Raw genomic sequence first — 24979 nt, 5'->3', positions numbered from 1 at the left:
ATCAATCCTGTTAAAAGAAGGGAGAGAGCTGTCCCTAAAACGAGCTCATACACTGTTATACTGGGAGCCAGGTCACAGGCTCTGAACCAGGTGAGGAGTAACCTTTACTCTTATATTTAGCTTATTATTATATTGTGTCCATAAGGATTTCAACACCAGGGCGAGCTCTTCCTGTCCTCCCCTCCCCTGCTTTTGTTTCCCTTTCTGAGGAGTACACTCCATCTGGACGTTGAGGTGTGTGTCACCTGAATGACACAAAAGCGAAAGTGATTAGAGCCAATCCAAATAGGCTCTAAACCACGTGAGTGCTTCTTAGTTATAAGGGGTATAATCATTTGAAAAAATTGGAGCACACTATGTATTTTTATTTCTTCTAGCTACCAGGAGACTATTTGCACCCCTAAAGAAATTCGGGGAGTAAGTAAATATTCTTTAGCGCTACGCACTTTCACTATTACACACGGGTTGTGGAAATAGTGTATTCTGTATTCATTGAATTTGGAGGGATTGGAGAGATCCCACTTTTTGTGTGTGAGCAGCTGTATCAAAGAGCACTTGTTTTAATTTTGTTTAAAAGCGCCTATAAAGCACAGATTATTTTGTATATGTAATAAAGTGGACTCAAATCAAAAACCAGTGAATGTGTATATAAATAGTGTGGATCACCTAACAACAATATGTATACAATCCCGTGTGTAACAGTTACCTGATGAATTATAAATTAAAAAACACATACAATATTTTTAAAAATACAATGAAAGGCAGACCTTGTCCTATTCTTTTGTATGCAAAAATGATTATACATGGAATAATTATATATGGAGAAATAATACAGAAAACGGTTTTAAGGAAAGTAATACAATCCTACAAACATAAAGATCTCAACATGAAAATCAAATGCCAGTAGGGGTAGTCTCCCACAGCTATCAACAACAAAGTGGCTCTGTATATCTGCACTAGCCGTATAAACACCATAAGCTCTCTGTTACAGTATTAAATGAATACACTCTCCCATATGTTACCCGATAGGGACCATAAAGAACCAATTCAGTTCACACTAGTGAGTGGACGAACCTAGATAGGAAATATCTGGTAACAAGAAACCACCTGGTAGGGGACGGACAATATAATGAAGGGCATCCCTCCATTGAACCAGAAGGCTCAAATACGAACAAATGGACCAGAAGTAAGACCAAATCTATTGTATGAGAATAGGGTCTAAGATCTCAATCTCCAGTGAGTGCTGACTCATAGGAACATCCCCAATCCGGGTATTAGCTAGATTAACGTACAACAGACCCTATAAAACTCGAGGTCTGAAACTCTGTCAATTGCAAGGTTATATCTAAATCCAAAAAGCAAGAATAAACCACTATATACATTTTTTACATTTTTTGGGGTGAGCCAATGACTGTTCAATTTATAAGAACATAGAAAAGACTATGTTCTCATTAAGTCCCTTTGGGGCCACAGTGTCCAATCGGTGTATCCATTGGGCTTCCCGTTGTAACAGCATCCTCGATCGATCACCCCCTCTAGACATCTGGGGGATGTGATCTATGGCCACAAATCTTAAAGTTGGGAGTCTGTGTCCCATATTCAGAAAATGTTTGGCGACCGGTTTGTCGCTGTGTTGATCTCTAAAAGCGGTCATAATCGTGGATCTGTGTCCTCGTATCCGATCCCTCAGTGTCAAATCCGTTTTCCCCACGTATGACAGGCCGCATGGACAGGTAATCATGTATATGACATGATCAGTGGTACATGTGATGTAATGAGGAATTTTGATCTTTACACCACTCTGGGGGTGTGCAAAAGTTGTACCACTGATCATGTGGCTGCAGGTTACACAACCAGTGCATTTATAGCATCCTTTCTTGCAGATCTGTGTAGTCTTACGGTAACTTGCTACAGGGTCATTCTTCACCAGAAGGTCCTTCAAATTCTTGTTTCTTTTATAGCTTATGGTCGGAATGTCCTGGAATGACTTGGGTAATGTTTTATCTGAGCGCAAGATTCCCCAATGCTTATGTATGGATTCTCTGATTTTTGCGGTCCCTGTGTGAAAAGTGATGGGAAGGTATATCTTCGGTTTCTTCAATGTTTTTCCAGTTTTAGCCGTGGATGTCTCCCAATTCCTGATGTCCACTGCTCTGGTGTATGCCCTCTTCAATGTATCCGTTTGATATCCTCGCTGTCTGAATCTTTCCCACATCTCTTTAATCTGGACATCACACCTTTCTATTTCCGAATTGTATCTCAAAACCCTGAGAAACTGTGATATAGGTAAAGATCGTTTGAACTGTTTTGGGTGAAAGCTGGACGCCATCAGTAACGTGTTTCGATCGGTCTTTTTCCGATGCAAAGTAAATTCCAATTTATCATTTTTCTTGTATATTGTGACATCCAAGAATTGTATTGCCCCAAGATCGTGCTCAACACTTAACTTGACCGGGGTGGGTAATAGATTGATTTCTGAAATCATAGTTTCCAAGTCAGTCAAAGTTCCAGTCCAAACAAAAAACAGGTCATCCACAAACCGATAGTAATGTTTAATATGTTTACCATATTTTTGTAGGATATATGTCTGTTCGAACATAAACATATATGCGTTGGCATATGATGGCGCCATGGCCGCCCCCATCGCTGTTCCCGCTAGCTGAAGAAAAAATTGATTTTCAAATTTGAAGTAATTGCATGAGAGTGCTATAGATAGGAATTCCATGAGGTACTCGATGGGCGGTCCTTCATATACTGTCGACTTGATCAAGATCTCTCTGAGGGCTTGTATACCTTCCCCATGAGGTATAATGGTGTATAGACTTTGTACGTCCATGGTTACCAACAATGCTGTGTTTTCAACAAAAGGATCTTGATTAATTCTAAACATGAGGTCTTGTGTATCCCGTATGCATGTTACTAAAGCTAATACACTCTTTTTAATAAAGATATCGATGTATTTGGCAATCGGTTCCAGAAGACTGTCTTTGGCCGACACTATGGGCCTCCCTGGTGGTAGTGTAGGATCTTTATGGATCTTAGGTAAAGTATATAATAACGGATGTTTCGGATGTTCTACATAGAGGAATTGAGCAGTTTTTTTATCCAAATATTCACACTGTACTCCAAGATCTATATGATTTTGTATTCTCTTCTGGAATTTCTTGGTCGGGTCAAACGTAAGTTTGACATATGTCAAACTGTCATTTAATTGTCTGTAAATTTCAGTTTGATAGTTGTGATATGATTGGATGACTATATGGAAGAAATATTGGGACACTTGACCATTACACCAACAGGGACTTTTATGACATCACATTCTAAATACATAAACATTATAACAGCCCCATACCATTGTCCCTCGTCCACCAAATTTTACAGTTGGCACAATGCAGTTAGGCAAGAACATTCTCCTGGCAACCACCAAACCCAGACTCACCCATAAGACTGCCAAACAGAGAAGCGTGATTCATCACTCCACAGAACATGTTTGCATTGCTCCAGAGTCCGGAGAAGACATGCTTTACACCAATTGATCACTTGGTGATGTGAGGTGCATGCATCTGCTCGGCCATGGAAACCTGTTCCATGAAGCTCTCACTGCACAGTTTATGTGCTGATATTGATGCCAGTTGCAGTTTTGAACTCTTCAGCTATGGAATCAGCAGAGCGTTGACGACTTTTATGCTCCATGAGCCTCAGCACTTGATGACCCTGCTCTGAGACCTTGCCTCTTCCAGTTTCCAATAATACCACTTACAGTTGACAATGGAATTTCTAGCAGGGATGACATTTCATGAACCGACTTTTTAAAATGGTGGCATCCTATCACAGTACCACACTTAAATTCACTGAGCTCTTTAGAACCACCCATTTTTTTCACAAATGTTTGTAAAATGAAAGGGTTACCCCAACCACCATGACCAATTCTGCTTTTAGTGGTAGGAGTCGGGATGTGCAGTGTTTCTGCTTGAAACACTACATATCTGGATTTATTTGCAATTGTGTGCTGAGGGCTAGTTATACCCCATGCACATGCGATAGTTCTGACCTGCCAAATGTCAATTTGATGCATATTTTACTGCTGTAGCCAGAGAGCAATAGTGACAGACCCACTTCTCTCTTTGCAGTTCTGTCTCCTCCCTCCTCCCTATCCCCTCTGCTATTGTTTTCTCCCACACTCCATCCTCCTCCCTTCTCTATGAGAAGCCTTTAATTGGACCTCAGCGCGATTCCCAAGATGTCGGTAGGGAGTGTTTCAATTAAGTGAAGTAAAACTTATTTTAAAGCTTTTTTTTAAACTTGTTTTTAGATGGAGGACATAAAGAATAATAGGGCATTATTCGAAGAAGAAAAAAGGTTGGAATATCCCTTTAACCCCTTAAGGATACATGACATGTGTGACATGTCATGATTCCCTTTTATTCCAGAAGTTTGGTCCTTAAGGGGTTAATATTATCAATAGGAATTATGTTAGTAAAATAGGAAAACCAACTCTTTTAACATACATTTTTATTTTCTTCTCATTCAGTAAAATAGGAAAACCAACTCTTTTAACATACATTTTTATTTTCTTCTCATTCAGTAAAATAGGAAAACCAACTCTTTTAACATATGTTTTTCTTTTCTTATCATTCTTAAACAGTTAAACATATGATGTTGATGTTAAAAGCTACACAATATTTTCTGCAGTAATTCGTCCCACCCCTTCCTCCCGGTTCCTACACCAATGGTCGAGGGACCTCTATTTTTTTTTTTTTAACTCTTTATTTCTTTAATATCCAGTGTTGACACAATACAGGTAATTAGAAGATATGCAGTGGCACAACATACTCCATACTGAGTTGATACAGGTGCACATTTACATAAGAGTACAAAGTATGAGAATATGGAGAAACGAAAGACGTCCCCCGCTTCTTTACAATTGAGTGACCCCTATTTAATTTTATTTATTCATAACTTTGGGCTGTAAAACCTTTTGTGTTTTAGTAAAGCGGAAACATTACCGAAAGCTCAGTTTACATTATAGTCTGTTTCAAACTGTGTACACTAGCTATGCGAAAATAATCCTGTATCTTTGGGCATTAAACTATGAAGTTATTAAACATCTGTTATTAAAAATTGCAATCCCATTGTCAACTCTCCGTTAGTAAACAGCCCTTGAATGAGTTGTGCTAAGTCGACAGATATTCAAGTATATGGTAAATAAAATTGTGAATAGCCATACTGGGAAAACTTGCTGTTTTGTTAGGCAGTTCTGGCTTTAAAATAAAAATGTCATGTTAACCCCTTAAGGACCAAACTTCTGGAATAAAAGGGAATCATGACATGTCACACATGTCATGTGTCCTTAAGGGGTTAAATTCACAACATTCACACTTCAGTAAATAACCCTATATACTGGGACTTTCAGAGAGAGGTATATTTCACTCCAAAGTAGTTAAGTTGTAGAAATAATTCTATTTTTTTTCCTGCCCAAAAATTTCCTATAACCTTGCAAATTGTCCCACATTCTTTGTATAGTGTCTGTCTTATTATCTGTCTAAGGCGCCGAGCTGCCTAGGATGCAACAAAAGCATTAATACAGGGTAATATACCTTGCCATAGCATATTACAAGGTACCCAGCCATGGCAGCTCTGCACACACACCATATTATATTATGTGTACATTATACAGTAGGCAAGCAGAGAGGCTTTCTGCTCAGCCAATAAGGGTGGCGCATAGGATGTCAGCAAAGCTGGGCGTATGCCTCGCGAACATTCCGTGACGTCATCGAGTTTATATAAAGCCTCCGCATCTTCACCGCTCCCCCTTCTAGCTTAAGTCACAGGCGCTCCACTATCGGACCTCTGGGTTCTAATCACCATGGCAACCATCACCTCCCTGCGTTCCATCTGCTGCATTGTGAGAGCCCATGCTCGGGCATTCCACGCTACACCCAGCCGGTGAGTAGCCACAGGTCCACTTACCGCCTCCTCTTTTGCTCGCTAAGGGCTGGCTGCCTGTGCCTGATGGGAAGGACCAGACGTCTAGTGTCTGCCTGCTGTCTTCATTATACCGTTATATAGTTTAATCGTGTGCTATTAGAGTAATCATGTGTTTAATACCCTTATCTCCTCAATCCCATTAATCCTGCCTACTGCGGGTGGTGGTAACACAGTGCTCTGGTCCAGTCATTATAGATATTTCTTGCTTCTGTAAGCTTTACCCTTATATACTCTATAATATATACTATACTGTATAGGGGTATGCAGCCCATAATGAAGTGTTTTTAGGAAAACGCGCCACCGTGGTCTGTAGTGCTGTACTAGAATAGGCAGACATGACATACAAGGAAACACAGATCTAAGCAAAAAGAAACTGGAGGTGACCTAACCCCTTCCAAAAATAACTTGTGAATAATCTCAGTTCTGTTCTTCACTTTCCCATCAGTAGGGTATTTCTAATTTAACCAGCAGATCACAGAGTAAGGTAGAATTCAATGTACTGCGTTTTAGAGAAAACCCTTAATTACACAGAGCTAATTTAGGTAGTCTCATGTTAGTGCTTTAGTTGTAATACATAGTTATGTCTATGACGGCTAAATGAAATATGTGAAGTTGGATGTCATCCTACGTAGTTGGCTTATATAAGTGCTTTCTGTGTATTGTGTATGTATACACGTTGTGCAGTGGCATGGAAGGAGCAGTGGTGGATATAGGAAGTGCAGAGTGGCTGATGAAATCACACTCACTGGTTGCATCTATGTGCCTTACCACTCCCCCTTCCTTCCTCATGTTGTGATCTACCCATGACACATTTTACAGGGGGTTTACTCAAGTTTTCCCTCCACACATACCTGTCAAGTGGCCCATATAGTAATTCCTTTTTGGCTTTGCTGTGTTTTGTAGGCGGATACAAATTACACATTTACTTCAGTTTTAATAACCCAAAATTGATCTGCTGAACTCTGAATATACTTTTCAAACTTTATTATCCACAATCATCATCATTATTTTTTTTTTACTTTATATAAAACATTTTTTAATAAATGTAAAATTTACCTCAAGTCTAATTTGTGCTAATTGTTTTAGATGGTCTTTTTGATATGACTTTATCACCCTTGTTACATTTATTTGCTGTCTATAGGCATAGATGCCAGAAAACATTAAAGGGACACTGTAGGCTCTGAAACTGTTTTATCTTATTGAAGCAGTTAATGTCTGGAGTACACTGGCGCTTACTCTCCATTCAGTCTTAAACCATTTTTACAGAGTTATTGACTAAAATGAGAATTCTAAGGTAATTAAAAGTAAATTTCAAAATGAAAAAGTAACTGTCTTGGTACTTTACACGGTGCATGCACGTACCATGTGCTAGCAAAATAGCTAGACAATGTAAAGATTTTGCACTAAATTACAATGACATCGTGGTTCAACTGTCAGTTAATGCCAATGTCTGTCTGCAAGGAAACACGCCTTCAGGCTGATTTCTGCTCAGATTCGAGATCTACAGCGTGCATACCATCCCCACACACAAACCCGCAACTTCGATTAGAAAGGAGAAAGGTGGGACTCCTGACATTACGTTCATTGGGGGGCTGTGCCATTTGTGGGGAAACCATCTCAGGCTTCCCAAACTGCAGTGCAAGTTAGTGCACTATGCAAGATAGAAGGTTGCTGCCCACAAAAACACGCAAATAGCGGTGCTGGATCCCTTGAGAGGTAAGAGGTAAGTATGATGGAATCGAAATGGTAAGTAAAGACACTTTATTTGGACAATACGACAGGAAAATCTGCAATATCACACATAGTTTAAAAAAACTAAAATCAATTACTGGTTCACTTTAATGGCAGTGAGGCTGAACTGGAGGCATTTAGTGTTAAATGAACACTACAGGGTCAGGAACACAAACCTGTATTCCTGATCCTATAATTTTAAAACCACCACCTAGCGTTCCTTACCCCCCTAAATATAGATAAAAACTTACTTTTGTTAGTCTGCAGCTGTTGGCTCTGCCCCTGATCTGCCTGCTTCGCTGGCATCATCAGAAATGATTCTCTGAGTCAATCACAATGCTTTCCCATAGGATTGACTGAGACTGTCAGCGAGGCAGATCAGGGACAGAGCCAGCACAAGCCAAACACAGCCCTGCTCAGCATCTCCTCATGCCAAACACAGCCCTCCTTAGCACCTCCTCATAGAGCTATATTAAATCAATGCATCTCTATGAGGAAAGTTCAGTGCCTGCATGCAGAGAGTTGAGACATTGAATGTCAGTGCTGCTCACTGTGCAGCACTGCTCCCGGAAGCACCTCTACTAGCCATCTGAGGAGTGGCCAGTGGAGGTATCCCTAGGCTGTAATGTAAACATTGCATTTTCTCTGAGTAAAACCGTGTTTACTGCAAAAAGCCTGAAGGGAATGATTCTACTCACCAAAACACATACAATAAGCTGCAGTTGTTCTGGTGACTATAGTGTCCCTTTAAAGGAGCACTATAGTGTTAAGAGTACATGTTTGTATACAGTTCTCTAGTACCTACATTTCCACTCCTTCCAATAATATATATTAAAAAAAAGAGTATAACATAACTTATTTCCCCAGGCGTGTGCCTTTCTCCATGCAGTCTCCACATATATAAGCATCAGGAGGCTAGTGTGCATATAAGACAAATTGCCGCACTGTGCCAGTCAGCATCTCATCATAGAGATGCATTGAGTCAGTGCATCTCTATGGGGAGTGTTAAGCATTTCCATGCTGAGACGCTGAACAAAAACCCCAACAGTGACTCCTCCGGGGGTCCGCTTCGGCTCCGGCCCTTTATCTGCGAGGAAGCCATGTCATTGTTGTACTTTGATCCTCCATAGACCATGTCTGTTTCCTTACAGCCGTTAACAGAGCAATAGGTAAGACCTAGAGCAAATGCAGTTTGTGTACTGACTGAAATTAAGAAAGGTGCCAAATAAACATTTATTTTTTTCGGAATGTGTTGGGAAGCTCTCAGACTGGGATGTGTGGCGGGGGCTGCAAAAATAAAGTAGCTTAACACCTAAATGGCCGAAAACAGAGAAGTGAGAATGCAGGGGCATGGTTAAGCTAAACTGGTTTTGTGACATCTGTTTGTTTGGGTTGACAGACAAGCAGTTGAGGACATGTGGGAGGGCCTGGGAAAATGGTGTCATCTAAGGGTGTTGGTGTAAGCAAAAGGTATTGTATTATGGGAAATGGGGATCAAAGAATATATGATTTACTGAGACTGAGTGCAGGGAACAGATGGTGAAGCAGGATATGAGGATGAGAACTAGTGTTGCCAATGGCAGCTAAAGTAAAGTTTAACCCCTTAAGGACACATGACATGTGTGACATGTCATGATTCCCTTTTATTCCAGAAGTTTGGTCCTTAAGGGGTTAAGCTACCGTGATCTTCGTCAGTCAGTGGAGAGGTCAATGAGAGAACTGGAATATATTATTCTTATACTGAATACAGTGAAAAATCTGTAAACCAGCAGGCCTTTCCATTAATCTACAAATCAGGTGGCAATCTGGTTAGTGTTTTGTTCTACACAAAGGATGAGGGAGTAATTGAATAGCATAACCAGACAAAGGTAAACAAAAGCAGCCTATACACAACAGAAAATTACAGAAAGTTCCCAGAGTAAGGTATTTCATTCCAGGCTATTCATCTGGTCACATTTTACAATGTTTTCTGAAGTTATTTGTTAAATCACTAATTTTTTTATTTTTTAAACCGAAGTTATGTTAATCATTAGTTTCCATGTGCCTTAATAGCAAAATAATATTGATACCTTGCCTAAACAGCATGATTTGATATAATATGCCAGTACTATTTTGTCTCGTCAGAAGACCCACATTTCTCGAGATATTGTCTTGCTGTTTTCTAACCTGTGTATTACAGTGGAACTTATTTGAGGAAGCTATGAACATTCAGAATCTGCTCAGACTGTGGCCAAAATATTTGAAAAAAATAACATTCAATTAAATATCAGGTATTTTACAAATGATATGAATAAAATACATTGTGAAATTTAGAGGGACACTATAGGCACCCAGACCACTTCAGCTCATTGAAGTGGTCTGGATGCAGTGTCCCAGGTCCCTTAACTCTGCAAAGCTAATTACGGCAGTTTTTTTTGTATACTGCAATAATTAGCTTTGAGGATTACTCCACCTTTAGTGGCTGTCTAAAGGGACTTCCGGGCTATTAGGCGACTTTTGGTTGCCTAACTGACCCTCTGTGTCCTCATGCTATGAAGTGGAGGAGAGCAGTGCAGAGGGACTTCAGCGCTGGACCCAGGTAAGTGACAGAAGGATTTTTTAATCCAACCTGCATCACGGGGAGGGGGCCTTGACAAAAGGGGAAGCTATAGTGCCAGTAAAACATTTTTATTTTTTTCTTGGCGCTAAAGTTTATCTTTAATTCTCCTCTACTTGTATGCTCGTAGGTTAAAAAACAGACTTTGTTTAGTTAACCCCTTCACACCACATGCATCCACAGAAATTGTGTATACATGAGGTTTAACACTCAAATTACTTTTGTTTGCAAAGTCTGTCCTTAGTAGGAAGGCCACCCGGCCACTGTCACTGGCAATATAAAGACTGCCAGGGATGTTGCATGCTGAGCTGCTGTGGGGAGAACAGGGAGGGAAGGATCCAGAGGCTGGGCTTGAGCATTAGCAGAATTAGATGGAGAAGAGCAACAATTGAAGCCAAAGCAAGGAGTCAGGTAAGTATTTACTTGCAAGTTTGGAGAGGGGGCGGGGGGGGATTCAAGAAGTCACGTAAAAGGGTGGGGGCCATAAAACATGTATGAGGGTGGACACGGTCAGTATGTGTGTCAGTGTTTTTGCGTGTATCAGTGTCCAAAGATGGAACTTGTTAGCAATACGCCCCAGGTATGCAATATACTCAGGGCACATATATATCTATATCTACACTCAGTGTGGGAATAGTTTCAGTAAATGTTTTAACAGTGCTGTTTTCAAATACGTAACTTGAATTTTCATTTTTGATTCCATTAAATAATGTGCGACCTATGAAACTAAATTACATACGGAATTGAAAAATACATTTAAACATCACTTTAGGACATTCAGAGTACTTGGATTCCTGAATTGGGTATGTTTGGCAAGCTGCTTGGTAGTTAAAAGGGATTCTATAGTGTAAGAAATGCATTATAGTGCCATATTTTGTTCCTCTTTCTGCTGGTGCATAGGATAGGGGTGTTGTCTGTGGTGTTCTAGTGAAGGAATTGGGTATTGTATGTTAAGTAAACTTATAACGTGCTTAGGACTACAGGTTACTAACACAGGGACCTTTTTAACTTGCCGTTGAGTGCCTAAACAGTCATATTTCCAGTTCCGACTGTTTGATTACCCAAGCTCTGGATTTGACGGCCTTCTGGGTTATGTTTACGTTTGATTCATTGTGAATGACTCAGTAACCTGTCTTTTTAAAGGTGTTTAGTATGGAATAAAATAGTGCAAATTCATACTGACCGGTATTATTGGGGCAGTGGCAGCCACTCCTTGTCTGCAATGCTGGTGGTTACCACTCTGCAGTGAGCTGTACATCACACTTCATGTGTCTTTATAGTAGAGCTATTTTACTTTACTTCACTTTGGCTTAACCCCTTAAGGACCAAACTTCTGGAATAAAAGGGAATCATGACGTGTCACACACGTCATGTGTCCTTAAGGGGTTAAACCCAAGCCACCTGTGTGAAAACTCCTTACAGTAGTGCCAAATAAATGTACAGTGGTCTGCTCTTTTAGTGGACTTTACAGACTTTACTTTCATGGTTCAGGGTATGGAGTATTTTGTTCTGCTCTCTTTATATTTCATGCGATAATAGTGTACGGTAGCTTTAAAATTGTCTTTTTCTTTCTAATATCACAAGGTCCCCAGTACTGACCCTCTTCAGAGACAGTCATGTCAGTTTGGGTTTTTTCTTCCAGTTTAATATTGGATTCAACAACTTTGCCAAATAATCTAATACATCTTGCAGCCATTTCAATTAACATATCTACATCTTTAAGTTTTTAAGCCCTTTAATGTTTGGTCCCTCCCCACCTGTTGATCAGTTCTTGGCATTAAACCTTGGCATATACAGGCCTAAGACTGAGTGACAGGGAGATAATGAGAACCCTTCCAAAGGTGGTTCAACTGCTCTCTGCTATTCCACCAGTGAGTTTCTCACACATCGAGGGCAACTCATCCCAATGTACTGGCGATAAGCCAGCAAGTTGTTGTCATCAGGGAGGCTTGCTCTGCTTATCGTGAGTCCCCAAGCTGGGCTAGTGACAGCAGAGTGAGACAGTAGTGGAAGGTGGGTTTTATAACAGTGGAATACCCACAGACATTGAAGAATGGTAACTTCCAAAGCATAGAAATACCTGTTAAAGTCTCAATATGAACTGCCTTGGGAGCTGTCATATGTTGGTGAACTTGTCATGAAAGGACCACTTAACAAAATGGGTAACTGGCTATGTATATAACACTGCATTGTCGGGAAACTTAATCAAAAAGTAATTTCTGCAGGATCATACATGGTCATTCACCGACTAATATTTACAGTAAATTACTGTATTGGATCCTGGTTCTGGAAACTGCTAACCTTGGTTGTATAATTCCTCTGGGTCTGGTTTTAAAATGTTTGTTTAGTAGAATGTGTTTGCATTTGTTATTTTTTTGCTACTGTTCAAATTATCTTTAGAAGGCCAGTGGGTTTGTTATATAACATCTATTGATTGTGTGCTGGGCAAAAAACCCAGTGTCATTGGAGCGCAGGGGAGTTCATGGAGTTTACTCAGTCTGCCATTTAGAGTTATGTAAGAATGACAAGATTGATTTTTACCATCTGTCTTGTAATTGGATATAAATGTGCATTGTGGAAGAGGGACTTGGTAATTAGCGAACACTCACATGTTTAAAGTGGATTATTGAAAGCCTGTGTGGCATGTTCTATACTTCTCAAGGTTTGCAAAAAAGCTAAATAAGAATATTTCAATTATTGTCAGAATTTTTTCACGAAGTTTATAAAGAAACACTTTTAAATGCAACGAGGACATCAAAGTATAGTTTTGTTTAGATTGGGCAAATTATTTTGTATATTTTTGACATATAAACTTTGTACAGTAGTTCAAATTTGCTGGCTACCTAATTTAAGTATGCCATATAAACTGTTAGGTCTAGTAACATGCAACAGTCACACTGGCAGCTCAGTCTATTATTAGTTTGTGCCTTCGATAAGCATTCCCATACCTAGAATGGGCTGGTGGAGAGGCGTTCAGAATGCTGAGTGGACATTTGATAACTGTCATATCTTATACTGAACTAAATTTGTCTGTCTGAAAATAGCATGGTGAAAAAACATCAATAAAATCCACATTTTCTTATTTCTTGAATGCAATGCCACTGCAGATACTAGCACTCTATTTTCTACCTAGTTATACATTTCCTGGATAGTTCTTGCCACAAACATTTCTGAAATCGCTTTGTGAATTTCCTAACTCTTCTTGAAATGAATGCCATGAACTCATTTGCCCCTACAGTGCAGTTAGTCCTCACCTCATTCATGACGACAAGTCTACCTTAATTAGAAATTGTTTTAGCAAAGTTTAAATCTACATCATTTTTAAAAATATTTTACAAATATGTTTGGCTCTTCCTCTTTGCTCTGTTCTCTCCAGTGCCAGTCTTTTAATTTCATACTTTATGTAGGTGCTTCACCTTGATATAGCCGTGTTGTTAAGTTGATAGGTTATCTTATTACTTCCTCGTGTCTTGTCTGTGCAGGAATGAAGCCGTTATCATATCAGGAAGGAAGCTGGCCAGGCAGATACGGATGGAGGCTCGGCATGAAGTTGAGCAGTGGGTGGCTGCCGGCAACAAAAGACCACACCTGAGTGTAGTACTTGTTGGAGACAATCCTGCCAGTCATTCCTATGTTCTGAACAAGACCAAAGCTGCTGCCGATGTGGGTATGTATACAGTTTTCTGTATATTAACGGCTGTTTGCAATAGTTTTCTGGGGCTGTGATATGGTAAAAAATTTAAATAAAAAAAATCTTTAACCCCTTAAGGACCAAACCTCTGGAATAAAAGGGGTTAAACACATCGTTGGCTATTCTGTTCTTTTAGTTCACACTTTATGCTTTCTTTAAGGATCACCTAAAGCAGAGGTGTTGAACTGCAATATTCCCCAGGATATTATTAAAGTGCTATTGCTGTCAGGGTTCAGGTGTAGTCCAGTTATTGAATAGTGCAGAGTTTGAACCATGCCTCTGGTTTGTGTCAAACAGTTTTTGAGACGTTTTACAAGGCTGGTTTCTCACAGCTCCTCTGTTGAAGCTTGGGCTTTGAAGATGGACATTTCTTACCTGTCGGACTTTGGGCAGCAATGGAAGACTAAGAGTCCTGACACAGTGTGAAGCCATGGCCTCATAGGATGTAAAATATAACATACACCAGTTTATTCTCTGGGCCACACAGAAGAAATGTTTTTCTCTTTGTGAAATGATTAATGTTCCAGAATTCCCCTTATTAGATTCACTTTTTGCTTTCAGGGATCAGCAGTGAAACAATCCTCAAACCAACCTCCATCACAGAAGAGGAGATGCTTGACCTGATCAGCAAATTAAACCATGACGACAAGGTGGATGGTCTTCTGGTCCAACTTCCCCTCCCAGGTAATTCATGCTGGCCTCAATCTTGTGTAACGCCAGATTAACAGCAAGGCAGTAGCAGTTCTGCCAGTTCAACGGTTGCACGTTTTTCAGGGTCTGTGTGTCTTTTAAGTGAGGCTGTAATTTGAGTCGTCCCCCCCACCCCCCTATATTAAAATCTTTATAAAAACTATCCATGTCTGAATTTAGATTTGAATTGATACATTTGTGTATGTGTTAGGTAGTATATATATATATATATATATATATATATATATTCCCGAAAGAGTGCACTCAAAGGACTTGTGTAGATTTCAAATAAGTGCTTTTATTCAGCAAATATATACAAAATATGCGGATCAAGTCGACGTTTCAGTCCAAACGGACTTTTATCAAGATAAAGTCTTGATAAAAGTCCGATTGGACTGAAACGTCGACTTGATCCGCATATTTTGTATATATTTGCTGAATAAAAGCACTTATTTGAAATCTACACAAGTCCTTTGAGTGCACTCTTTCGGGAATATATGGAGTGGCTGGAGCTGTTGCACCGAGGCACCGAACAAGACCGACTATATATATATATATATATATATATATATATATATATATATATATATATATATATATATATATATATATACATTCTTACCCCTCCTCTACAACAGGCCTGGGAGTTCGAGGGTTCTGCGCAGTATCTTAGCTGTTCTTAGAACTGCACTCTTCTGGACAGTGATCTCCGATGTCCCACTTGGAATCTGTTGAAGCCACTCCCCCAACTTGGGAGTTACAGCCCTGAATGCTCCTATTATATATATATATATTTGCCTCTTCAGTACAGTTAGCCCTCACCTCATTCACGACGAGAAGCCTACCTTACTAGAATTATTTTTTTTATTCTTGTAGACCTAAATATACTCGCTATTGTTACCTATCCTGCAAATACAGTGGTTGCTCTGCAAAGGCAGGCCATTGCATAAGGACACCGATGGCTAAATCACTAGCAAATACTTGGATTGAAATATAATGATATATTCTATTTAATTACACTATTGGCAGAGATGACGTCTTTTCTTGACAATGCGTAATATTCTAATTCCAGTAAGATATGAGCACCATTGTTACACAAATTACAATCACACAATGCAATGACGCTTGTGGTTTGCATTAGTCACAAACACACCCTAGTCTCTAGTTAATATGTAGAATTAGCGTTTTTATTCTAGACTTTTGATTTCATTGTAGTACATATCAAAATATAAACCAGTCCAGGAGGTAACCTTAGTGAATTAACTACTCTATAGATTTCATCTTGCATTAGCACATGTTGATGTGGAGCTGGGTAACTTCCGTGGAGATGTTCTCTGTTCTTTGCACAAGTGTTAATCCATAGTTACATAGATTATGAAAAAAACATGGTGGCCCTCTGGAGTCCATGTTTTCTATTGTTTTGGCAGAGTTTAAAGTGCTCTACTATGTACAATTCAGATTTAATTTTTTCAAGCTGCCCATTCAGATTACTCACTAGAACCTTGCCATATACTTGTTTATTGGTAACTGGTCAACCTGGAAACTTATATTTGGTGTGTACTTTTAGAGGCTGACTTTGTCCTCACTCGAGTGATTTCATTAACCCCTTAAGGACGGTGAGTCCCCCTGCTGCTGATCCGGCCCTCCTGGTCCATAGCAGTGCCAGCAGGCGGAGTGCCTGGAATATATATATATATATATATATTCATTCTCTGGCTATCTATGTAATTCAAAGAATCATGGGAGTTGTAGTTTAGCAACATCTGGGGGGCTGGAGTTTGAGGACCCATGCCTTAAGGGGTTAATGAATTGAGGTTATTCCCAGTCAAACATTTGCACACGGAGCCATGGGAGGCCTAACCGATAATGTTTACGTTGCCAGCTGTATTAGATTATGGTTCCGAAAGCTACTAACCCTGGATTATATATTGCTATATCTTTTTTGTCTGTCTTTACATACCCGAATGTTTGCATTTGTTATCTTTCTGCCCTTGCGATTAGGAGGCAAAAATATATATCTTGGACTTTGAATAACATATTGTATGCTGTAGAAGTTGGATTTATTAATACTCTATCTGAAATAACGCAGACTTATCTGCATAGGCTGAAAGTCTTGTTTGAAATGTGGATGGCCCTTACACTTGTGCATAAATTGAAAGAATTTGAGTTTACAATGTTTACTTTTGCGGGCTGCATTTACTTACACAAATTGTTTCAATTAATATTGTTTTCCTTACATAGATTGAAAAGACAGCTCAATACCTTCAGCTTTACAGTTGTTAAAGTAAATCACTTATCTTACTGATTTCCCATGCTTACTGTCAAAATGTTAATGGAGTTTTTATTTATTTATTTAGAGCATATTGATGAGAGAACAGTCTGTAATGCTGTTATCCCAGATAAAGATGTGGATGGCTTCCATGTAGTAAATGTTGGCAAGATGTGTCTGGACCAGTATTCAATGCTACCGGCTACCCCCTGGGGCGTATGGGAGATCATAAAAAGAACTGGTAAGAACCAAGGCATGGCAATATATTTTTCCCTTAAAATTCTATCACCTGACTACAGGGATATCTGTGCATTCCTGGAAATGGCTGTATATTTCCAACTGATTCTTGGAATGGTATAATCAAATACTCTGAGCATTTATCCAAGTTTAGAGCTCTGAATGTATTGAGTAAAGGGCATAAGAACAAAATCATTTGACGGCAACAAACTAACACCATAGATTTGAGAGCTATGGATGCACACTTAGTCTAGAAGTCAGATGCACCCGTATTGTGCTTCCACCATAGATATAAAAGGGAATGATATTCGGAGGTAGCAGTACAATTTAAACCGCTTTTATGTGTAGTCTATATATGTATGTAGTCTATAATGAACATGTGCAAGTAACTCTGATTTCTGTGGGGATACAGGCTGCACAGTAAAGAGTGTACGCACAGTACAGTCTCTCGACAAAAGGTCAGAGACAGGTTGAGAAGTAAAGGTTCTGTTACAGATTTAGAAATATACCTGTCGAACTTGTAATATGCGTTTAAAAAAAAAAATGCCTACATTTTCTGAGATAGAATGTCTGGTGTATACCTTTACTTTATTGCCCGTGTTCCCCAGACTGTCCAATGTATACCTAACCATGCTGCTTTAAAAAGATCTACTCGTTCTAAACAACTTGACTAACTGAAGTCTACATGACATGTGGGTCTTTCAACAGTTTATAGTCAAATCTTTAAGGATATTTTTTTTGTGGATTTTTTGTGTGAAATTGGAATAGCTGAACAAATGCATCACGATATGGCAGTAGGACAGTCAATTCTCCTTGTTATATTTTATTTGCTTGGGCTTAAGAGTGAAAAGTAGCCAACACAGGGCTTCTAATACCTTGGCATAGCATAAAGTGAAGAGTTGAATGAACATTTAAATACTTGCAGACCTCCCCTATGGAAAGAAACACACAGATATATTATGTTGCGGGAGCTGTATAGCATAAAGATAATGTTGCCAATAATAAGACTGACCATAATGTTTATTTTTTTCTCAAAACAGGAATCCCCACTCTGGGCAAAAATGTGGTGGTAGCTGGGCGATCCAAAAATGTGGGGATGCCCATCGCTATGCTGCTCCATACAGATGGCAGACACGAGCGTCCTGGAGGTGAGTGCTTCTCCCTAGTGTTGTCTACATTTACATTGTCATCCGTTCACTTACATGGATTTGATGGTTGACCTTTTTGGTCGAATAGAGATCCATCCCAGCTGTTGTACTATTTCTACTACTAATGCTTTTCCAGCATCTTGAGGCAAAAATGGAAGCATAAAATACTATTTCTGTAGAACTAGAAAAGAAGCAAGTCCCTTTTAAATGACATAGGTCGGCACTTTCTCTTGATGGACATTCTGTATGGGATTGGAATCTTTCTCAATTTCACAATTTGAAAGTGCAAAAAACCTTGACATCTATTCCTAAATGTTTTATGAATGATATGGGTGATTCTTTTACTTAAAAATTAATATAGATCAACCCTTGGTGTAATACCGTTCTGAATGCACATTTGAAGGACAACATACATTCATAATTCATTATATGCATGTGGTCTTTTTTTATCTTTTTGTAATCTGATTTTGAAAAAAAAAAATTTTTGTGTGTGGCATATATATATCTAGGATTACTCCAGGCAGCCAGGAATGTTTGGTTAGTTCTGCTAAGATTGATTAGTAAATAACTACAATCCCAACCTGCAGTGTTTCCCTATCTTCTCTAGTAATCCAGGTCCACTTGCTATCATGCCTTTGTACCTCTTTGAGCTGTGGATCAGCTGTTAGCTTTTACAGTAGAATACTGGCAATTGAACTAAAACTTCCGCAAATCATAACTTATTAAATAAGCCATATTGCTAGGGTGTAAAACTTGACACCCTGTACTACTTGCCTGTTCTTAAGTTACTTGCATTTGCAAGCCATAGCATACTTACCAGGGATAGATTTGCAAAAGATACAGAAACTTCGACAGTTTTGTTTTACATTTAATGTATACCATGCAGAGAACTCCAGTCTGGACTGTCCTTTTTTTTTTTTATAAAAAAAATCTGATTAAGGCCAGTTTTTACAGTTTGTGCTTACATTTCAGGTGATGCCACAGTAACCATCTCTCACCGGTACACCCCTAAAGAACAACTGAAAATGCACACTAAGCTAGCTGATATTGTGGTTGCTGCTGCAGGTACGTTACTCAACTCAATAGTTATATAGAAGCACTAAGCTAGTTTACAAGTAGATGTATCCATAGCCCTTCACAGTAGAGAAGGAGAAACTGATATTGTCTGGCATTTTCAAATGAAAAAAAGTCTTAAATAATATAACAGATGTTCAGTAATATAGCAGTCTTAAATATATCCTATTCATTTATATAAATATATCGTATGTTTTGGTGATTAATTAAAAAGTAATAGGTTTTATAGTCTTTGATGTTTTTTATTTTATTTATTTTTTTAAATTTATATTTCAGCATATAATTCCAATGCATGAAGCGTTCCTTTAACATGAGCTTTTAACTTATTTGATTTAGTTATTTTGACCTATAATGGGTATACTAAATGTCCTTATTCCTCCCCAGGAATCCCCAATCTTATTACAGCTGATATGATTAAGGAGGGTGCTGCTGTTATTGATGTTGGAATAAACAGAGTGCAGGACCCTGTGACCGGAAAACCTAAACTTGTTGGAGATGTTGATTTTGAAGGTAGGAGAACGGATAGTGTAACTAATGAACAGAGAATCCGGATAAGTAATAAATATGCTTTTAGAATGTCCTTCTGTTTAATGTCCTGTATATCTGTGATATGGAATGTTGCATTGTTCATCCAGCCTGTACAGGTGGTCATATTTGAGACGATGGCCCTTCAGAAAAGCAATTTCAATATATAAACTGGAAATGTATTCATTAAATGACACATTATTTTAAATTTGCTTTATTGCTGCTCACCAGTGCTTTCTGCATTTCAGCTGCATGCATCGCATTTTGTGTGCCTTTGCAGCTATGCATTTGGTGTGAGATTCAGGCACACATCAAGCTCTTCATGCAGCTTAACCTTATATTAATTAAAATCTTGTTCTTTCACTTTCTACTTGTGTTGTGAAAGTCAGTGTTTATTTCTCATGACAAAGCACGTTTTGTTATGGTTGTAATAACAGCTCTGTTTTCCCTGAATTAGGTGTAAGGAAGAAAGCCAGTTACATCACACCAGTCCCAGGAGGAGTTGGTCCCATGACTGTTGCCATGCTGATGAAGAATACAATCATTGCCGCCAAACGAATGCTAAAACATGCAGAGCTTCAAGCTGTTGCCATGTAACATCCGCCCCCTCTTACAACTGACTTTACATTCCGAATCCATACAAAGAACAGGCCGAAGTTGAAAATGCAATATTTATATTTATTGTAGTGAAGCTGTGCTCCGACGGTGAATTTATTTATTCTGAGCAGTCGTCTCGCTCGGTGTGCAGAGCAAGGAAATAATTGACTTTTTGGAGTCATTTCCTCTGCATGAAATGTAAAGTCCTCACATGTGCTATTTAAAGTGACTGTAACTAGTTACTGGTGCATGATTTAAGCCAAAGTTGATGCAATTGTGCATCTAGGAAGTTGATAGTTTATTAGGCCTATGCTGGAGGGCTATGCAATGAGCCAGAGTTCTCACTCAACCAGAGAAGGATTATTCTGTTACAGAAAGGAGTCCTATGGGGAATGGACATTTTAACTTGTTGAATGCATGCAGGGTTTTCATACCAGGATTTTTTTTTCTTAGGATTTTTTTTAAACTGGGACCCTGTTGACATGTTTTATAAACTGCAGGTCTCTGATAATGGGTTAAAATGGTCAATCGTTCATACATTAATTTACTTGAAGTATATTGGTCATAATAACTTCATTCTAATAGTGGCGCCTTAATTATTGTGTATGTATCACCCAGAGGGTCAAGCCTCTAGAATGTGACAGATTCTTTAGAATAACTGAAGAGAATGTAAGTGTAACTGATATGCGTGACCAGTGATAGCAGCAGGTAGACATATCTAATAGTTAAGTGATGGCTAACCTTTTCTGCTGTAGCAGCATGAACTACATCCTCCATGATGCCCAGCCTGTGGTATGCCATTATTATAGCTTATGGAGCATATCCTAGACCCTGTGCCTGACTGCATTAAATGCTGTACTTGCACGGAAGACCATCTGGATATAAAAATGTTAATATTCAGTTGCTAATGCTCATATGTGAGCACCTGGGTTTATTTTAATAACCCATCTGAGTAACATACCTATTTTTACATGTTTTTATGATTTTGTGTGAAATGCAACAAACGGCAAATGTTTTTTATCTACATCAGCATCTGATAATGGGTTTACCAATGCTGTGGATACAGATTTAATATTTCATGCTGATCTCGAAAGGAATTATGAAATGATTGCCTGCTCTATCATTTGTGCAATGACATGTGAATGAGATAGGTGTCATTATTACATCAATTAAATTCTTAATTCCTTATTTGTTTCTTGAATTCATTTTTGTTTAAGAGGAGAAGGGTTTATTCCATGTCCCTGTAAAACGGATATTGCTGCTCTGTTTTTATTTATTTGAAGAAAAAAACAACAACAAATTTTTCCATCTATTTGGGCTTGAGATGGGATGGAGAGGTTTCCAATCATTTCAAATACACACAAGCTTGCACAAACCAAAAAGATCAGCGTATGCGTGGACCTAGGGCGAGATTCTTGCCGATACTCCTTTGTTCAGAAATGGCACCCAAGGGTTAGGGTCCAGTTGTTGAATAGATTGTGTGCTTGCAGATACAAGCTCTCCCATTAAGGCCTAAGTAATGGACTGGGCTACCAGGTACGCAAATATATGCCCTCCTCTCCACATCCCCAATAGTGTATAGCAGTCAAGCTGGGGGAATATATATATTCCATTCTAGAAGGGTGTATATATCCACTAGCAAGGACTTTGAAGCAGTTTTGTTTAATTAACATACATGACAATGTCAGTGTTATCAAAAATATTAAACCAGTATTACTTAATCAGTTGGACCAGACAAATCATGCTCCCATTTCAATGTATATTGAGGAGGGCTATAGTAATATGAGAAAGTGAGACTGCAAAAGAGATCTACCTGGCACTGGAGTATTCTCTGGGAGGCCACTTTCAGGCCTGTTCCTGCAGCAAGATCCACTGCTTGAGTGCAGGAGGCGGGGCTTATGTGCGTAGGCGGGGGTGGAGCTACAATGCAGGGCAGAGCTTCCCTGCTGGGCCGGTAATATGTCTGCTGAGGAAGGTGCTGGGAAATAGGAAGGGAGACTCCTATGCGAGGGAAAAATTATTTAAATTAAACATTAGGGCTTCCTGTCGGCCTCAGGTGCTGCGGCCCACTGGCGAAATTCCTGGTATCCTGGTGGGCCAGTCTGACCCTGGAGATCTTAACACAAGTTAAGCGCACACAGGAGCCTCAAATAATGAATTGACATTTATTGCATGAAAAGAGTATGAAAACATAAAATGCACTCAATTGTGCAGGACAAAGCACTTATTGTGCTGCACAGAGGTCCATTCAGTGGTTTACTGCACCAATACAGCTCCCTGTGTGACTCCTATCAAGAGCAGCTTCCAGCAAATGCTCTTACTGTTGCTCAGTTGCATGTAGGTTGGTGATTAATGTCACAGGGAAGCAAAGGATAGCTAGATGTCATCAACAAAAAGGCTCAGCTAATGTTTCTTTCCCAATATCCACCAAGTTAATATCCAGGTTACCCTGAATCAAACAGACAGAAGAAACCAGGGGCAACTCTTGAAGGTCCCATTTGTAAAAGTATTTGTTCCATCCATTTATCTGCCTGTATGTCCTGCTGGGGAAAAATAATTGCCCTCTAGTTTCCATGCGCGAACACAATGTGGAGGAATCATTTAAACCTACGAGACATTTCCAGAGGTCCGCTACAGTCTTGCTCCTCTGGTACTTTCTGTGGCCTGCAATATCAACCTACGTCGAAAAATCAGACTTATAAGCATTCCAGGTTATCTTAGAAACCTCAGTGAAACCTTCAATGTAGCACTCACAAGAGATTGAATGATATAAGGCTGTAAACTCCTCCAATATTGGAGGAGCTTAAGGCCTTCTATTATTTAATCTCTTGTGAGTGCAACATTGAATAGCCTTTAAGCTCCCACCTGACCTTATTACACTATTTTAGTTTTTTTTCTTTCTTGTAGATATACTTGTGTGTATATGTATGTCAGAGGAAATAGAGGTTTCAATCACCGTGTCTCAGAGAAGGGACTTTGTCTCTATAGTTTCAGTGCTTCTGTACCTACATTGAAGCTGGGAGTATTATATAGAGAGAGTCCATTTTCAAGCACAGTCTGACCCAAGGTGCATGTATATGGCTGAAGGATCTTTTCACAATGTGATGAAGAGATTATTATACTTAAGTTGTTTTGTGCTGAAAGTTGTCCTTTAAGGAATCCTATTTAAAAAAATACATACTTTAGTATCACATGACTTATCGTATAAATATGCAACCTCTAGCACTCGACAGTGCGGGTTTTGTTGTGTGACCGCTAGATGTTGGACTTCTATTTTAGAATTAAACTGGCAGAGCTGGGCAGGAGGATCTTTGACAGTGTGTGTGTGTATAACCAACCTTGCTATGGGCAGCCAATCCAGAGGCATCTGGTGTTGGCATGCTATATGTGCCAACACCAAATGCAAAAGTCTCAGAAAAATCACATAATCAGCCAAGAGGAGCAGTCAATAGAGGCGACACTACACACGAGGAGGGAAAAAGGTTTTCTTATAAAGAGAGGCTGCATTAACAGTCTTTGTACCAAAAATACTTAAGATGACATTATTATGATGCTTAGAGTGACCCTTTAACCTTTTCACTGATAAAACTTTACCATGTATGAGTGTGCATTTGCAAAAGCAAGCAATAAACAAGTACCTAAACAGAAGATTGTTAGACCATCAGAGCCATTGTTTCTCCACCAAATTGTACACTCAAAACAAAATTCAAGGGCAAGAATTCGACACACAACCATAGGACGAGAATGACATTTTTATTCTGTAAAATATATTAACATTTATAGAACAGAAAAATGTACAATATTCCTTAAAGCATGAGGAGTGTGTAAAGTGGGTCGTTTTTTTTTGCTTCTTTTAAACCTGTCTAATACATTTACAACAACTCATTCATTCCACCTTTACCACACGTGAAGGTTGCAAGAAGGTAATTAAATGTTTCAGTTTAGAAGATATAGCGTAAATTTTCCAGTACAATTTATTTGTTTTTTTTTGTAAGATTTAAATTTTTAGACTGTTTTTGCTTCCTATATATTGGACATTACATAGAGAGATGAATGACTTGTTTAACTTCCATGTACCCCTGAGAGAGTGGTAGCTTACTTTAGTAAGGCGTGGAGTATGTTTGGTGAGGAATGCTCACATAGGAACCCTCCATAATGGTGAGTGAGGAAAGTGGCAAATGTTTGCAGCTTGCAGGTGGCATGGTGTTGAGTATTGATGGGAGTGGGTGGCTCAGTGTAGCAGAGGTCAACTCCACTATCTATCCCGATAGAAATAAGAGGGTCCTTTAATCAACTGCTAAACATAGAACCTCTGTATATATTAAAAAAAAATAAAAAAATCCCAAATGCAGTGGGGGCTGTTGAGTGTTTAAGATGGTGGCACATTTGTGGTATCAGTTGCCTCCTACTGTATAGTCAGAGTTAAGGAGCTT

At 39.1% G+C, this 24979-nt stretch overlaps 1 protein-coding gene across 1 annotated transcript; it reads left to right on the top strand.

Moving 5' to 3' along the window:
* Positions 1-5803: 5803 nt before the first annotated feature.
* MTHFD2 (methylenetetrahydrofolate dehydrogenase (NADP+ dependent) 2, methenyltetrahydrofolate cyclohydrolase) lies at positions 5804-21734 on the top strand. Its single transcript, XM_063448671.1, has 8 exons — positions 5804-5946; positions 13798-13982; positions 14568-14690; positions 17054-17206; positions 18243-18350; positions 19323-19415; positions 19809-19934; positions 20407-21734. Exons 1-8 carry the CDS (start codon positions 5867-5869, stop codon positions 20544-20546), a joined length of 1008 nt encoding a protein of 335 aa, XP_063304741.1. The 5' UTR covers positions 5804-5866; the 3' UTR covers positions 20547-21734.
* Positions 21735-24979: the final 3245 nt, after the last annotated feature.

The sequence above is a fragment of the Pelobates fuscus genome, chromosome 3 (assembly GCF_036172605.1).
Source record: "Pelobates fuscus isolate aPelFus1 chromosome 3, aPelFus1.pri, whole genome shotgun sequence".
Taxonomy (NCBI): Eukaryota; Metazoa; Chordata; class Amphibia; order Anura; family Pelobatidae; genus Pelobates; species Pelobates fuscus.
The sequence above is the reverse complement of the archived record's forward strand: the minus strand, read 5'-3'. Positions and strand labels throughout refer to the sequence as shown.

Coding starts and splice junctions, on each gene's coding strand:
- MTHFD2 (XM_063448671.1), top strand. CDS start 5,867: ATGGCAACCATCACCTCCCTGCGTTCCATCTGCTGCATTGTGAGAGCC. Junction 14,691..17,053: donor GGTCCAACTTCCCCTCCCAG/GTAATTCATGCT, acceptor TTATTTATTTAG/AGCATATTGATGAGAGAACA. Junction 19,416..19,808: donor TATTGTGGTTGCTGCTGCAG/GTACGTTACTCA, acceptor ATTCCTCCCCAG/GAATCCCCAATCTTATTACA.